The sequence below is a fragment of the Danio rerio genome, chromosome 13 (genome assembly GCF_049306965.1).
Source record: "Danio rerio strain Tuebingen ecotype United States chromosome 13, GRCz12tu, whole genome shotgun sequence".
Classification (NCBI taxonomy): Eukaryota; Metazoa; Chordata; class Actinopteri; order Cypriniformes; family Danionidae; genus Danio; species Danio rerio.
In genome coordinates, this window is record NC_133188.1 from 50,817,937 (window position 1) to 50,834,608 (window position 16,672).

The following is a 16,672-nucleotide window of genomic DNA, read 5'->3' on the forward strand; positions in this document are numbered from 1 at the left end:
TGGAAAGGAAGGCAGCATATTGTGCTTCAAAGTCTCTGTGCTTTTCAGCATTAATAGTGCCATCACAGAAGTTACTTAGGCCAAGGGCATAGACACAACCCGATACCATGGCAGACCCTGGCTTTTAGACTTGTTGCTGGTAACAGTCTGGATGATCCTTTTTTCCCCCTTTGGTCTAGAGCAGTGGTTCTCAAACTGTGGTACGTGTACCACTAGTGGTACACAGGCTTCCTTCTAGTGGTACACGGAGAAATGAAATATGTCATGTACAAGCTACACACATTTCAAAATTGATCAAAAATGATGTATATAATATGCCATATGACATATAGCCTATATTTCTGAGGTAATCTGCCACGTTTTTTAACTGTGCAGAGTTGTAGCTGCTTTACTGGGCCTACTATGCTACTGTATTTCAATGCTGCTCATTTTGGTGGTACTTGGAGAGACAATTTTTTTTCTGAGGTGGTACTTGATAAAATAAAATTTTGAGAGCCACTGGTCTAGAGCACACTGTTTCCATTTCTTCCAAAAATTAAAAATAAAAATTTATATATATATATATATATATATATATATATATATATATATATATATATATATATATATATATATATATATATATGGTACACATTCTCACTGTGTGATGGTCCATCCCAGATGCCTCGGAATCTAGAGAAGTCGACAGCGCTTCTGGACACTGTTAACATAGGGCTTCCTTTTGGCACAGTACAGTTTTAACTGGCATTTGTGGATGCAACTACATGTTGTGGTGCTTGACAAAGGTTTGCCTAAGTAGTGATATCACTGATAGATCAATGAGGATTTTTGATGCAGGGCCGCCTGAGGGTTCAGAGATCACGGTTGTTCAGCTTGGGCTTGTGCCCTTGTTCGTTACGCGCTGATATTCCTCCAGATTACTTGAATCTTTTAATTATGTTCAACTCTGTTGAAGGTGAAATATCCAAAATGTCGTCTTCTCTTTCTTTGAGGAACATTTTAAACATGTCAATCATATTTCTCACATATTTGATGGCAAACTGGTGATTCAAGGCCCTGGTGGTCTTTGCTCAATAAAGGACTAAACCCAAATCATAATTACAATCATTTGTTTCCAATCACATAATTTAACCAGTTTACCTGATTACCAGCCCTAAACTGCTCCTGTCCTGACTTTTTTGGAGTGTGTAGCAGGTCTGAACCATAGGAATAGATGTATGTTTACAAATTAAATGAAGTTGACCGGGCAAAGCATGAAATATTTTTGTTCATATTGTCAATGTAAATTTGGAAATCTTAACTTTTTCTGATTTGAGGTTGTAGTTACGCCTTTAAATGTCACTTGAAGCTGAACACCAGTATCTTGTAAAATATCTAGTCACATATTATGTGCTGTCATAAATTCTATTCAACTTTGTTCTAGCCTTGAGTTTATACTTTAATTTGTTTGTTGTTAGGGGCAACATTTAGACCAGGGGTGTCCAAACTCTGTACTGGAGGGCCGGCGTCCTGTAGAGTTTAGCTCCAAACCTAATCAAACACACCTGAACCAGCTAATCAAGCCCTTACTTGAAATACTAGAAACAAGCGGCAACCTCCCGCTCTCACTCGTGAAGCCAATACGGAAGTAACTGAAACTGCAATTCATCAAAATTACGCTAGTCCTGACTCCATAATAGAGCACATTTCTGTTGACCCTAATGTTAAAATGGCCAACTTTATAGCAGAAAAAAAGGTGTTTACAGCCAAAGAACGATTTTGGTTTATATAGCTAATATTACTTTTTATGACAACTGAGTGGGCTGATTTGTTTTTTTATAACTCATCCATTTAGTTTATATTAAATTGTATTAAGTCTGCATATTTAAGGGTGTGGCCACTTGAGTGACAGCTAGGTCTCTGTGATCGCCGTCATGTCACCTTTATTGATTCCGGCTGATTAGCCGCTGAACTCTGCATATTCATCGTATTATTGTGTTGTTTTATGTGGCTTTACACAGTCAGTTGCCTTTTTGAATTGTTTCCAACAATTATTAGATGATATGGCATGCTGTGTGCACTTAAATATGCTCACAAACTATTCGCGTGGCCTACATTTCCCTGGTGAGTGAAATTGTACACTTGTAATGCATCTCTAGAATTTTATTTATTTTGTTTAAGATCATTTAGATTTTTCTTTAGACCTGTAATGCACTCCAGAATCTGACAGATTGATTAGCTGTAGGCTCTATAACAGTCATCTGAAGCTTGTCATACAGTATTATGCCTGGATTTCATAATTAGCCTTGCATTTACTATCACAGACTATATTTTAAATGTTTGAAAATTAATTCACGGTTGAAAAACGTCATAAGAACAATGTTTAGTTGCTCAATGTATTACAGCAGTGTTTTTAAAAGACTAAACACTTTATTGATATAGCTTACAACCAAGCACATGTGTTCAGAACACACAAAGGAATCGTGAGTAATGAAGAATTAAGCATTTCCCTCTAAAGAAAAGCCCGTCTAAGGAAAGTGCTAGCAGGCGCCTGTAGCTCCGCTCACGCTCCGCCTCTTTGCCCTTGTTTGGTATCCTCCGGTTAGTAAGATGATAACGACGGTTGGCCACACCTACTTGTAGCTTCTTTTGCGTATTTCAGAAGCCTATGGGTGACATCACGGACACTACTCCATATCTTTTGCAGTCTATGACTAGAAACCTTCTGGCAGGTGTGTTGAAGCAAGTTGGAGCTAAACTTAGCAGGACACCGGCCCTCTAGGAATGAGTTTGGACACCCCTGTTTTAGACTCTTTTAATATGATAAAAAATAACCGTTACATTTTCAGATCATCCAAGAAAACATCGGAAACCAGGACCAGACGCCCGTCTCGGAGGACCTCAATATGGAGACTTTGGTGTGAGTTGCAATTTTAATTCTGCATGGTCTGTTTTCGATCGACATGTGATTTATAGGAGATCTTCAAACCCACAGACGGTTTCTCATGTGGAGGTGTTTCGAATAATTTTCCTCCTGTCTGATATGAATTTCCATTGAGTTTAATGCATTTGATGTGTGGATGAAACAAATAAAGTTGACATTTCTCTCACTGTTTCCACAGTCAGGCTCATGACTATATAATCGCCGGAGGCTGTTTGGCTGTGGGATTTCGGTTTGCTGGCTCTGCTAATTCAGACGCCTTTGACTGCTTAGTAAGAATATATTTACTCACCTCCTACAAACGCATGATATGTTTCTTTCATGTTCTCAGAATATTCCTAACATTTTAATTCTCTTTTAGTACAAATTTGCCAAAAACTTCATGCAGTGTTTGACCACCTCTACTGCTACAGTGGTATGTATGTCTGTGTTCGCAAAGTGTTTTGGCTGAAATTATTGGGTTAAAAGGTATGGAATAAGAGGATGAAAAATTGTTTGGTGCCTTTGATGTAAAAATAAGATTTTAATCATTCAATAGAGCCGTCAAGCATCCGAAATAAAATATAAACCCACTGGCCACTTTATTAGGTACACCTTACCAGTACCGGTTTGCACCCACCTTTGCTTTCAGAACTGCTTTAATCCTTTGTGGCATAGATTCAACAAGGTGCTGAAAATATTCCTCAGAGATTTAGCTTCATATTGTGATGATAGCATCACGCAGTAGCTGTAGATTTGTCGGCTGCACGTCCATGATGCGAATCTCTCCACCACATCCTAAAGGTGCTCTATTGGATTGAGATCTGGTGACTGTGGAGGCCTTTGAGTACAGTGAACTCATTGTCATGTTCAAGAAACCAGTCTGAGATGATTCGCACTTTGACATTGCGTGTTATCCTGCTGGAAGTAGCCGTCAGAAGATGGAGACACTGTGGTAATAAAGCGATGGACATGGTCAGCAACAATACTCAGGTAGGCTGTGGCGTTGACATGATGCTCAGTTAGTACTAATGTGCCCAAAGTGTGCCAAGAAAATATCCCCCACTCCATTTAACCACCACCACCAGCCTGAACCATTGATACAAGGCAGGATGGATCCATGCTTTCATGTTGATGACGGCAAATTCTGACCCTACTATCCGAATGTCGCAGCAGAAATCAAGACTCTTCAGACCAGGCAACATTTCTCCAATCTTCTATTGTCCAGTTTTGGTGAGCCTGTGTGAATTGTAGCCTCAGTTTCCTGTTCTTAGCTGACAGGAGTGGCACCCGGTGTGGTCTTCTGCTGCTGTAGCCCATTCGCCTCTAGGTTAAATGTGTTGTGTGTTCAGAGATGCTCTTCTGCAGACCTCGGTTGTAACGAGTGCTGCTTATTTGAGTTACTGTTGCCTTTCTATCAGTCTGGAACCAGTCTGGCCATTCACCTCTGACCTCTGGCATCAACAAGGCATTTGTGCCCACAGAACTGCCGCTCACTGGATATTTCCTCTTTTGCAGACCATTTTCTGTAAACCCTAGAGATGGTTGTGTCTGAAAATCCCAGTAGATCAGCAATTTTTTAAATACTCAGACCAGCCCGTCTGGCACCAACAACCATGCCACATTCAAAGTCACTTAAATCACCTTTCTTCCTCATTCTGATGCTCGCTTTGAACTGCAGCAGATCATCTTGACCATGTCTACATGCCTAAATGCATTAAGTTGTTGCCATGTGAATTGCTGATTAGAAATTTGCGTTAACGAGCAGTTGGTCAGGTGTTCCTAATAAAGTGGCCGGTGAGTGTGTATGTGTGTGTATATATATATATATAGATATATACATCTATATGTATATATATCTATTTACATGTATATATGTATGTACAAATATATATATATATATATATATTTACATGTATGTATATATATCTAGATATACATCTATTTACACATAGTGATTACACATAGACTTTGATTTTGTATGCAATTAATCGTAAATCGTTCGACTGCAATAATTTTTATAGCATTCTGGGAACAAAGACTTGAAGCTAAAAGCAGACATTTAAATGGACATACTATAAATAAAACTAGCTATAAATAGTCTACTTTTAAAGCACTGATTTTCGTGCTGGGCAAAAATTAATCGTGATCAAACGCATCCAAAATAAAAGATTGTTTTGACATAATATATGTCTACTCTGTATATTTATTATGTGTGTATGTGTACTGTATATAAATACACACGTTTATGCTGTTAATTAGTTTTTTTTATATATAGATGTAAAATATATGTATGTTTCAAATGAAATGTAAATTTTAATATCTATGCAACAAAACTATTTTGTATAGTTTGGTTTATATGTATGTGTGCGTATCCCATATACAAAATAAATATATACACACACACATACACATACAGTGTATGTGCACACACATACAGTTGAAGTCAGAATTATTAGCCCCCTTTTGATTTTTTTTTTTCTCTTTTAAATATTACCAAAATGATTTTTAACAGAGCAAGGAAATTTTCACAGTATGTCTGATAATATTTTTTCTTCTGTAGAAAGTCTTATTTGTTTTATTTCGGCTAGAATGAAAGCAGTTATTAATTTTTTAAAACCCATTTTTGGGACAAAATTATTAGCCCCTTTAAGAATTTTTTTTTTCTGACAATCTACAGAACAAACCATCGTTATACAATAACTTGCCTAATTACCCTAACCTGCCTAGTTCATTTTATTAACTTAGTTAAGCCTTTAAATGTCACTTTAAGCTGTATAGAAGTGTCTTGAAAAATATTAAGTAAAATATTATTTACTGTCATCATGACAAAGATAAAATAAATCAGATATTAGATATACGTTTTTAAAACTAATATGCTTAGAAATGTGCTGAAACAATCTTCCCTCCATTAAACAGAAATTGGGGAAAAAATAAACAGGGGCGTTAATAATTCAGGGGGGCTAATAATTCTGACTTCAACTATATATTATGTCAAATTCAGCTGTGCATATTTGGTTATTTGGACTGAACAGTACAATTTTACACCAAAGGTAGTAGGTACACAAAAGGTAACGTTGCATTACCTACTTTGAAAAAATCAGTTTTGCAATATTATTACTATAAAAGAAGTATACAACTGCCTTTAGTCAGTAACTTAGGCAGCAATGCAAAGAAATAATAAATGTGAATAAATAGTCTAAATAAAAGGAACTTATGGGACCTAAATTACCACGTGTAGTGCCCCCCTATCTGATTAAAATGCCCCCTCAATTATGACATTCGGGTGCTTTACCTGATCTGGTACTACTGTTTTAGAGATGTTCAACTGTAAACAGCAATGTTATATATATATATATATATATATATATATATATATATATATATATATATATATATATATATATATATATATATATATATATATATATATATATATATAACATTGCTGTTTACAGATGCAGAAAAGAAAATATCATGAGTTTCAGATTTTATTTATTAGTATTGTGAAATTTAGAAATATCTATAACTTTCTTTTTAAATTAACCCTAAAGAGGCCGTCCCTACCAGATTTTCTGCAACCATGATGCACATTCATACCGAACATTTACATAATTTGCCTTTTTGTTTGCATTAAAGTCATCATGGCTAACACAAAGTTCTGTTGTCCTCCAGACAGGCCAGTATAACCTGCAGACGTGTTTGAGCATGGTTCTTCTGGCAGTTTCTATGGTCATGTCCGGCTCAGGGAACCTGAAAGTGCTGCAGTTGTGCCGCTTTCTCCACAAACGCACCTTTGGAGAGATGAACTATGGGTTCCACATGGCTCATCACATGGCCCTGGGTCTGCTCTTCCTGGGCGGAGGGAGGTCGGTTGAGTTTCAGTTTCACACAGATCATAACGTCATTGACAGATGTGGAAAATTGATTTTAGAAGAGCTCAGAGTTTATTTATCCACATTATTCAGTGCCACAGTTCACTTTATAGTCATTATTATGATTTTAATCAGTAGCATTGCCCATTCTTTATATTTATTTAGTAACAACCATGAAACTCTCATGTTTTCACTATGTTTTTAATCAATATGCAATCCATCTTTACACGTACTTACCAGCATTTTGCAGTTATTATGCATTTATTTAGTAACAATTACCAAACTCTCATGTTTTTACTAAGCATTTATACAATATGCGATCCATCTTTACCTGTTTTTACCAGCATTTTGTATTTATTCTGCATTTATTTAGTAGCAAACGCCAAACTTAAACTTTTTTACCATGCATTTTATTTTGTAACTATCCATCTTTACCCATACTTAGCTGCATTTTATTGCTATTATTGTCTATTTATTTAGTAACGCCTATCAAACTTGAGTTTTCACTAAGCATTAATCTGTAGCTGTCCATCTTTATCCATACTTACCAGCATTTTATAGTTCTTATTAAGGGTGTTACGATACGCATATTCGTATTGAACCGTTCAGTACAACACTTTCTTTTCGGTATGCATTACAAACCGAACGATTCAGACTAATATCTAAAACGATAAAAGAGAATAAGTGTACAAAATATGATGTATTTAGTGCAACAACGCATCCCAAAATGACGTGACAGGCAACATGCTGCCTTTTTTGCCCACCTCCAAGCACTACTCCAGTCAGGCACACGCCGCACTAGCTCGCAAAATGGCTATAACGTTAATGTAATCCTCCTATAACCAACAGCGGGTCTGGTGTTTGGGAACACTGGTTTCAGTACATTTATAGCTGTGAATATGAGACAGGGCTCAAAATTGCGACCGTTTTGGTCGCATATGCGCCCAAAATTTTATCTATGCGACGTCAAAATATATTTGGGAGTGCATAAAACTGATGTCGTGCGACCAGTTTTCACAACAAAATGTTCACCACGTGCGCGGAATTAGGAGGCATTCAAGCATTAAGCATCTTTGCACCTAAAAACACCAATTGCATTGCTTCAGGAAAAGGTTAATGGTTATTATGCATTTAATTAATAGCAACTAGCTAGTTTACGCAGTAATTAGATGCATAATAATGACTATACAGTCGGGGACGTTTTTTTAAATGTGTTTATGTATATATATATATATATATATATATATATATATATATATATGTATGTGTATATATATATATATATATATATATATATATATATATATATATATATATATATATATATATATATATATATTATATATATTATATATATATATATATATATATATATATATATATATATATATATATATATATATCAGAGGTGTGAACCTACACTGGTCTCACTGGTCTCATGCCATCGATTCGATTCAATTCGATATCTCTGTGCATCACGGCGCATTAATGATGCTTTCCATACACTGTTGGAGTCTTGTAAGTACTTGGCTTGCCTCCCTCACCATAGTAAGCTACGGCGACATAGCGCATATGAGATAAATTACGTCAGTACATAACAACTGGTTATGATTTTTACAGAACCGATTCCCAATTGTCCGCGAAGAAACAATTCATTTTGACAGCCCTAATATATATAAGTTTTGCATTGGTTTTTTTTTTTTTTTGGTATTTGACCTTGATTCTTGATAGCTTTTCTCAAAATCTATCACATTATTTGCTTCAATCCTTGTGTTTTGCTGTGAAAATGCACAAAAATCTTCTTTTTTTTTTTTATCCTTACCGTTTGCAAAATCCTAGGGAGACTGTAAGGTGAACCATAGTGCAGAGTATTTAGAGCAGTGGTTTCAAACTCCTTGAGAGCTGCAACCCTGCACATTTTAGTTTCATCCCTGCTCCACCACACTTATCTGTGGGCTTCAAACAAGCCTGAAGGACTCCATTAGTTTTATCAGGTGTGTTTAATTATGGTTAAAGCTAAACTGTGCAGAGCTGCGGCCTTTTAATAACTGAGTTTGACACCTGTGATTTAGAGTATCCTAGCTTTAACCAAACTATCCAACACTTTACAGTTAAATGTATGTGTATTTATTCATAAAAGCCTGTGGATGTGCATATCCTGAGAAAGTATCTTGTTTATTTTTTAACAGATATTTGTGAGAAGTTTTATCTCTTTAAAAAAACTCATTCATTTCAAGATAGTAAACCTGGAAGTTGGTGTTTAGGTTTTGGTTTGTTACATACAGAAATGAATGATTTCTCAGGACAAAGGTTGTTGGCATGCAGCCAAGCAAAGCGTGAGAACATGTTCATGCTACAGTTCATGCTATTTATAACCACAGATAAAGCATTATTGTATTTTTGAACCCTGACTTTACACATTATAATAGCTTTTGTCAAAGGACTTCCTCCGGTTATGAACTCACTTCTTTATCCTTTGACCCCACATTTCATTCTGGCCTTCATAAAGCATTAAAGGAAGTCTATTCATCCTCATGTCTTTCATGGTTCTGCATTCACAAGTTGTATTCGGTCACGCGCATGAGGATCAGAATTTACATCAGATTTGTGGTTATGCTTCTTCATTATAATTATAATTAAACATGCAATTAAAATCATGGGTTTTGAACAGCGTGAGAATACCCAAATTTGTACTTGCTAATTACATGAACTATAAAAAATGTAGAGCTTTTTTTAATCTTAGCAAAGTGTGTGCACCATTTGACAAAAATGATCTCACAATATGATTTAGTTTTTTTTCTCAATCATGATGCAAAACCACCTGTAGCTGGCAGCAAGTCCCTATTCTATTGAATGGCTTGCTGGATGATTCATTCAATTGATTCATTCAAAACAGCTGATTCATTTATACTTTCATTAGCGAAAGATAAAATAACAGACAATATTGTAGGACTGCAACTAACAGATATTTTGATTATAGATTAGTTGGCTGATTATTTTTCCAATTATTATTATTATTATTATTATTATTATTATTATTATTATTATTATTATCTTTTAATAATTATCTACTATTATCTTTTATTAATTATTTATTATTATATTTAGTGTTATTTATTATCATAATTAATTAAACAAACTATAAAAAATATAGAGCTTTTTTAATCGATTAGTTGGCCAATTATTTTTCCTATTATTATTATTATCTTTTATCAATGATCTATTATATATTTAGTGTTATCTATTTATTTATTATCAAAGTTACATGACCTAACTATAAAATATCTAGAGCTTTTTTAATCGTAGCAAAGTGTGTGCACCATTTGAAAAAAATGATTTCACAATATGATTTAGTTTTTTTTTTTAATTTTGATGCAAAATTATCTGTAGCCGGCAGCAAGTCCCTGTCCTAATGAATGGCTTGCTGAATGATTCATTCAACTGTTTCGTTCAAAACTGCTGATTCATATGTACTTTCATTATTCATTCATTCATTCATTTTCTTGTTGGCTTAGTCCCTTTATTAATCCTGGGTCGCCACAGCGGAATGAACCGCCAACTTATCCAGCAACTTATCCGCTATACACAGCCCTATATATAACCCTAACCCTTTTAGCCGCAACCCATCTCCTGGAAACATCCACACACACACACTCACACACACACACACACACACACACACACACTACGGACAATTTAACCTACCCAAATCACCTGTACTGCATGTATTTGGACTGTGGGGGAAACCGGAGCACCCGGAGGTAACCCACGCGTACGCAGGGAGAACATGCAAACTCCGCACAGAACTGACCCGAGGATCGAACCAGCGACCCAGCAACCTTCTTGCTGTGAGGCGACAGCACTACCTACTGCGCCACTGCATCGCCCATACTTTGATTAGCGAAAGATAAAATAACAGACAATATCTTTGGACTGCAACTAATGGATATTTTGATGGCTTTATATTATTTTTTTAGTTATTACTATTATTATTATCTTTTATTAATTATCTAATATTATATATTTAGTGTTATCTATTTATTATTATAATTACATAAATAAACTATAAAAAACAGAGCTTTTTTATTGATTAGTTGGCCAATTATTTTTACTTTTAATATTATTAATATTATTGTCTTTATATTGTCTTAATATGGCACTGCAAGCAGCCAATCAGATTCGAGAACCAGACTGAACTGTTGTATAAAAATGTAAACTAGTTAAAATATTAAAATGATAAATAATAAACAACTAATATTTATTTTTGGTACAGAAGTAGAAGAACTGGTAAACGTTCACAACTCAGCTAATAACTCTGACTTCAACTGTACAGGGATATTTCCTTTCAAATCTTGAATTTTAGCACTCAGTAAACACTTTTGCCACACAAGACGTTGTGTTTTTTATTTGTATTTTGTGCAACACCCTTTGTTCTGCTTCAGATATCAGAGAAATGGCATATAATAAATGTTGAGAGACATGTGAATGTGTAGCACTGAGCTGCTGGTGTTGTGGTGGGCTGATACACAGACTCTCGAGCGTTTTTAAAGAGAAATAATCTGACCTCTAACCAGGTCAATAACAAGCACAGTAAGAGCCTCTCGTCCTGTCAGAACCTGTTCGAGTGCACTCCTCAACTCGCCCATTATTTTTAAGTGAGGCCTTTGAAAGAGCACAAATAGTACCTGTGAACAATGGATGACCAATTTGCCCCCTCGCTACACAATTGCGTGTGTCGTACGCACACTGAATTATGGCCCGCGGAAGCAATTGAATATTCAGCATGTGCGTCCATTGTTTGCTTTGCGCTGATTTTCCATCGTCATTTTGCATGCATTGTTTGCTGATTTATATTTTCCTCACTCAATGAGAATAAAGTCTCATTTTCTGACATCTTTTTGTGTTATTTCCACAGATACACCCTCAGCACCTCCAACTCGGCCATCGCCGCGCTGCTCTGTGCACTTTATCCTCATTTTCCAGCTCACAGCACAGACAACAGGTAGACCTACAGTCACACACACGTCACAACGAGCGAATACAGCTCTATTGTCTTCACTTCTAAGGGAAAACCACTTTCGCTTGTACTCTGAATGAGACTTTGTGTGTCATAATGGTTTACACTAAGCCTAAAAAAAGTGTTTACACACTTGAGTCACACACAGAATGTGTAAATGGATGTGCATTATATTGCATTGCAGCTACTTGGTTTTATAAATATTATATGACTTGTTAATAAAGATGAGATGGCTTTTTCCGAAAGCTTTGCACCTGACAGTTTTTAAATTTTGGCTTTTTATTGATTGTTTTATCAATCTAAAAAAAAAAAAACATCCATAATACACTTTCAATACCTTATTTTGTTAAACTTGATCAATTTGTGTTTGTCGATGTCAACTATAATGCATGTTTTTAAAGGTTATTTTCCCAAAATGATACGCTTATTTCACGCGACCACCATTTTAAAGAACCAAAGCGAGGCTGTGGTGGAAAGAAACCCAGAAGTATAGGACCAGCACTGTAAACATTGCAGTAACATGCTGTGTACTGTAAACCTCCAGCTGTTGCCGAGATTTTAAAATGCAGAAATGATGTAACCATCACTTTAATATTATTCAGTAAGTTTATTTTAAACAATTAAAAGCAATTTAGCATTAAACAAGATCACAATCTTAGTGATGAGCTCAAGTGTCCTCCTGGGCTTCAGTTCATGGCACTAGTTAAACACCGTGAGGATGCTTTCCTGCTTCAGCCTATGTAACCCGGTGAGTGAGGCCGTACTCACACTAGGTACAGTTGCCTCGAACCGGGCCAAAGCACGCTTGTCCCCCCCCTCCCGTCTCCCCCGACGGCCCGCGCTCACACCATATCGGGCCTCGGCACGCTTACGCAATCGCTGCTGCGCTGTTCAGAAGCGCTCTCTATGGCAAGCCTTTTTAGCATTTAAATCTTTGTTCTGACTCCATAAATATATTTAGAGATATCTCTAATTATATTTTGACTAGTCATAATTATAATTCGACTAGTCAGAATAACAATTAGAGGTATCTGCCATTACAATTGTACTAGTACGAAATCAGATTGGAGATATCTGCAAATATATTATGACTGACTAGTCATATTCCTCCATTGACTTCCATTGAAAAATATTTGCAGATCTCTAAATGAGTTTTGACTAGTCATAATACATTTGGAGATGTCTTTAATTCATCATATTTAGAGATATTTACAAATATATTTGAAGATATCTCTAATTAATTTACTAATAGTCGAATTACAGTTGTAGATATCTTGAATTGGATTTTTGACGAGTCAAAACTCAGTTAGAGATATCTGCAAATATTTTTCAATATCGCCTATATCAATATTTTTCAATGCGCCTCGATTTCGCTTTTGAAAATGTGAAAGGTGAAAGGTGGCCGCGTGAAATCAGTCTATTCTTCACTGAGCCATAAATCTCCACTTCAGAAGCCCTCATATACACCAAACCTCACCGATTAATTCATATCGGTATTTTGAAGGTTTCTACTGAGGCATCTTTTTGTTTGAGATTTGACTGATTAGATGCGACTATTTATTATAATTTAAAGGGCACCTAGGATGAAAATCAACTTTTGAAGCTGTTTGGACAGAACTGTCTGCATGTATAGTGTGTCCACTGTCATGTTGGAGTGATAGAAATGCAATAAGTCTCTTTTTTTAAGATTTCTTGACATTAAAACAGGATCCAAATCTCAGTGATTTTGTAGGAGTGCGCCCCTTCCAATTAATTGACAGGCACTATGTTTCTATAATAGTGGCCCGTTTCCACTGAGTGGTAGGTACCGTACAGCTTACCGAAATAAACCGTACCGTACCACTTTTTCAGCCTCTTTCGAAAGGGTGCCAAACAAGAGAAAGTGTACAACAAATCTCGGTCCTGGAGGGTCGTTGTCCTGCAGATTTTAGCTCCAACCCTAATCAAACACACCTGAACAAGCTAATCAAGATCTTACTAGGTATACTTAAAACACCCTGGCAGGTGTGTTGAGGCAAGTTGGAGCTAAAAGCTGCAGGGACTCCAGGACCGAGATTGGTGACCCCTGCGTTAAAGTAATTAGAAATATTTAGTTTAACTATAATAACTCTGCTGGTAACCCTGTTCTGCGAGGCCTTTATTTTATCTTTACTAATACAAAAAAAGCTTAAAACTTTTCAAACATTCTCACATTCAATTAATTTTTTTCAGAATTGAGTTTCATGAGGTTATGAGCACATGTTTCATGTGTTCTTCTTTCCAGGTATCACCTCCAGGCGTTGCGTCATCTGGCTGTCCTTGCGGCAGAACCTCGTCTGCTGGTGCCTGTGGATGTGGACTCTCTCAAACCCTGCTACGCTCTGCTGGATGTCACCTACAAGGTATTTGCTGCATGTGCTGCAAGGCCTCATGTTTTCTATGAAAACCTGACACTCGCATACAGTTTCAGCCAGTAGTGCTTTCAGTTACAATTCATTTTTAAGGGGCACTTTTTAGCCAAGAGAAAAAAAGGGCATGTGCACTGCTCAGGTTGAGCCCTGTCTGTGCACGTGCCTGATCATTATGATAACATGATATATGCCTTAAGTAATTTCCTGAAGATAAATACCAAAGAAATATGCAACTGGAATCACTACAGCAGTCACGATCATCAATCTCATATAAAGCAAGAGATCGCGATGACGTATGATGATGTGTGCTGGTATTATAGTGCTGTGCCATTTGTTAGGGGTACATTTTGAGGCTCTTCCCCTTCACACTCTGTTTCAAGGTCTAAGGGGTAGAGGTACAAAAATAGATTTAGGATTGGGCCATAGTACTTAATGTCAGCTTTATTTTTATATATGTTTTTGGTGCAGTTCTTGGGAAAAAAAAGTAAGATCTCAAATTTGTTCTTAAAATCATCTTTTTTTTCCTGATATGGATAAAATGAAAATATATTTAAAACAACAGTCATTTAGGGTTACGTTAAAATTTTATCTCATAATTTTTTTCAACCACAACTGCGGCGAGTTTTTAAAATATATTATTATTATTATTATTTATTTATTCACTTATTTATTTTAATTTATTAATTTTTCTGAATGTTTGAATAGAAGTTTTTATTATTATTATTATTTTTACATAAACCTTTAAAATTTTCTTGGAGTTTTAGACAACATTTTTATAACTTTTTTTTGACAAACATTTTATTTATATAATTTAAATATATATGTAAATATTATACAATCAAATGTTTTTTTTACAAGTACACAGGGACTTTTTAACAAACATTCATCAAAAGTTTTTTTTTTACATGTTTGACGAACATTTTCAAAAGATTTTTAAAAAAAAAGGATATTTAGATTATTTTTGAACAAGAAATTTTTTTGAATTTTTATTTATTTATTTATTTATTTTTGCAATTTCTGACAAGAACAATTAGATGTTTTTTTTATGAATACAAAATATCCTTACTATCTTCCTAAAGTTAGAAAATAAGAGGAAACTGTCAGTTAAGAAGAAACGTCTTATGTACTCTTTTCACATTGCTGGTTTCTCAGCAGAAGAAGTCACCATAGTTGGTAAACTCCGAGCGCAGTGAATGGGAGAGTACAACAAATCATATTTTTACAGTCCTATTTGCTGAAAGAATAAAAGATAAACTCCACGATGGTGGTATCAAGACTTTCTGAAAAAGGAAAAAAAATAGTGTGAGACTGATAACGGCAGCCAGAAGAGAGAATAATGTTAAATTTACTGTCCCGGCCCCATAAACACTGCATTAGAAACATCTTGCACAAGCGGTGATTTGTTGTTGTCATTTGACATAAAGATGACATAATACACACATATAAATATACCTCCCTAAAATAGAATTAATATTTAAAACTTTCAAGTATTTAAAATACTGATGACCATTGAACACGTCATAACAGTCTAAATAAACATCCATTAACAATGTTTCGTAAATCCAATCGGAAATTTTCCTCTCATTTACCTTAACAGCGTATTACAATACTTAGTTGTTGTAAACTGCATTATTAGCATGTTGCTCCACATCCCGCCATCCCGATTAAAACAGTTGAGGACTGCTGAAGGTTGACCGTGTGTCCGACCACGGCTCTCCTGCCACTTCCACAGGACTCCACTTTTCAATTAAATGATGCCAGCAAAATGAAGACAACCAACTGTTCACTGCAATCGCATAGAGACGTTTTTGCTTTGAGTCACGCATATACGTCATGATGCACAGCGTTCGCTTTCTAATCTATTTGTGCGTGCATGTGGTATGTGTTTAATAGGAGACGCAGTGGTACGAAGAGACCACCGTGGAGTTGATGGCTCCCACAATGCTGCCCGAACTCCACCTGCTGAAGCGGGTAATCACTTTAACCACTTTCAACTGCAGCTCATGCAAACTATCCAAGTCTGACCTTGCATTTTTGTGATTTTGCACTTAGATTAAGGTGAAAGGTCCACGATACTGGGAGCTGAACATCGACATCAGTAAAGGAACCCAGCATCTGCAGTAAGTCTATGAAGTCAAACTGGCCAGTGAGCCGCCTAATAGTAATAACTTCTTTTTTGCGAACTCCAAAGGTCAGATGTGCTAACAGTTGATGTCAAAAGTATTAGCCCCCCTGTGAATTTTTCTTTTAAATTTTTCAAATACTTCCCAAATGGTGTTTAGCAGAGCAAGAAATAGCACTGCATGATTTGGGGAAAGAAATCTGATAGATTTATCTGATCAAAATTGTGATTTTTACTATAATTTCAATTTTCAAGTTCTCAGTTGTCATGACAAATTAAAAAAATAACTAAAGTATTTTAAATTCAATCTAATGAATTCTTTATAAAATCTATATATAGATATATAAAACCTTTACAGTTAGATTTTGT

At 35.6% G+C, this 16,672-nt stretch overlaps 1 protein-coding gene across 4 annotated transcripts in view; it reads left to right on the forward strand.

Annotated features, from left to right (window-relative positions):
* Positions 1 to 16,672, forward strand: part of anapc1 (anaphase promoting complex subunit 1) — a 169,425-nt gene that overhangs the window by 117,933 nt on the left and 34,820 nt on the right. For all 4 annotated transcript variants that reach the window (XM_005157066.5, XM_005157067.5, XM_001921133.6 and 1 more), the window contains exons 35-42: positions 2,829 to 2,899; positions 3,102 to 3,192; positions 3,282 to 3,335; positions 6,575 to 6,768; positions 11,690 to 11,776; positions 14,055 to 14,172; positions 16,075 to 16,152; positions 16,234 to 16,301. In XM_005157066.5, coding sequence (XP_005157123.1) covers positions 2,829 to 2,899; positions 3,102 to 3,192; positions 3,282 to 3,335; positions 6,575 to 6,768; positions 11,690 to 11,776; positions 14,055 to 14,172; positions 16,075 to 16,152; positions 16,234 to 16,301 — 761 coding nt within the window. The remainder of the gene's footprint in view (positions 1 to 2,828; positions 2,900 to 3,101; positions 3,193 to 3,281; positions 3,336 to 6,574; positions 6,769 to 11,689; positions 11,777 to 14,054; positions 14,173 to 16,074; positions 16,153 to 16,233; positions 16,302 to 16,672) is intronic.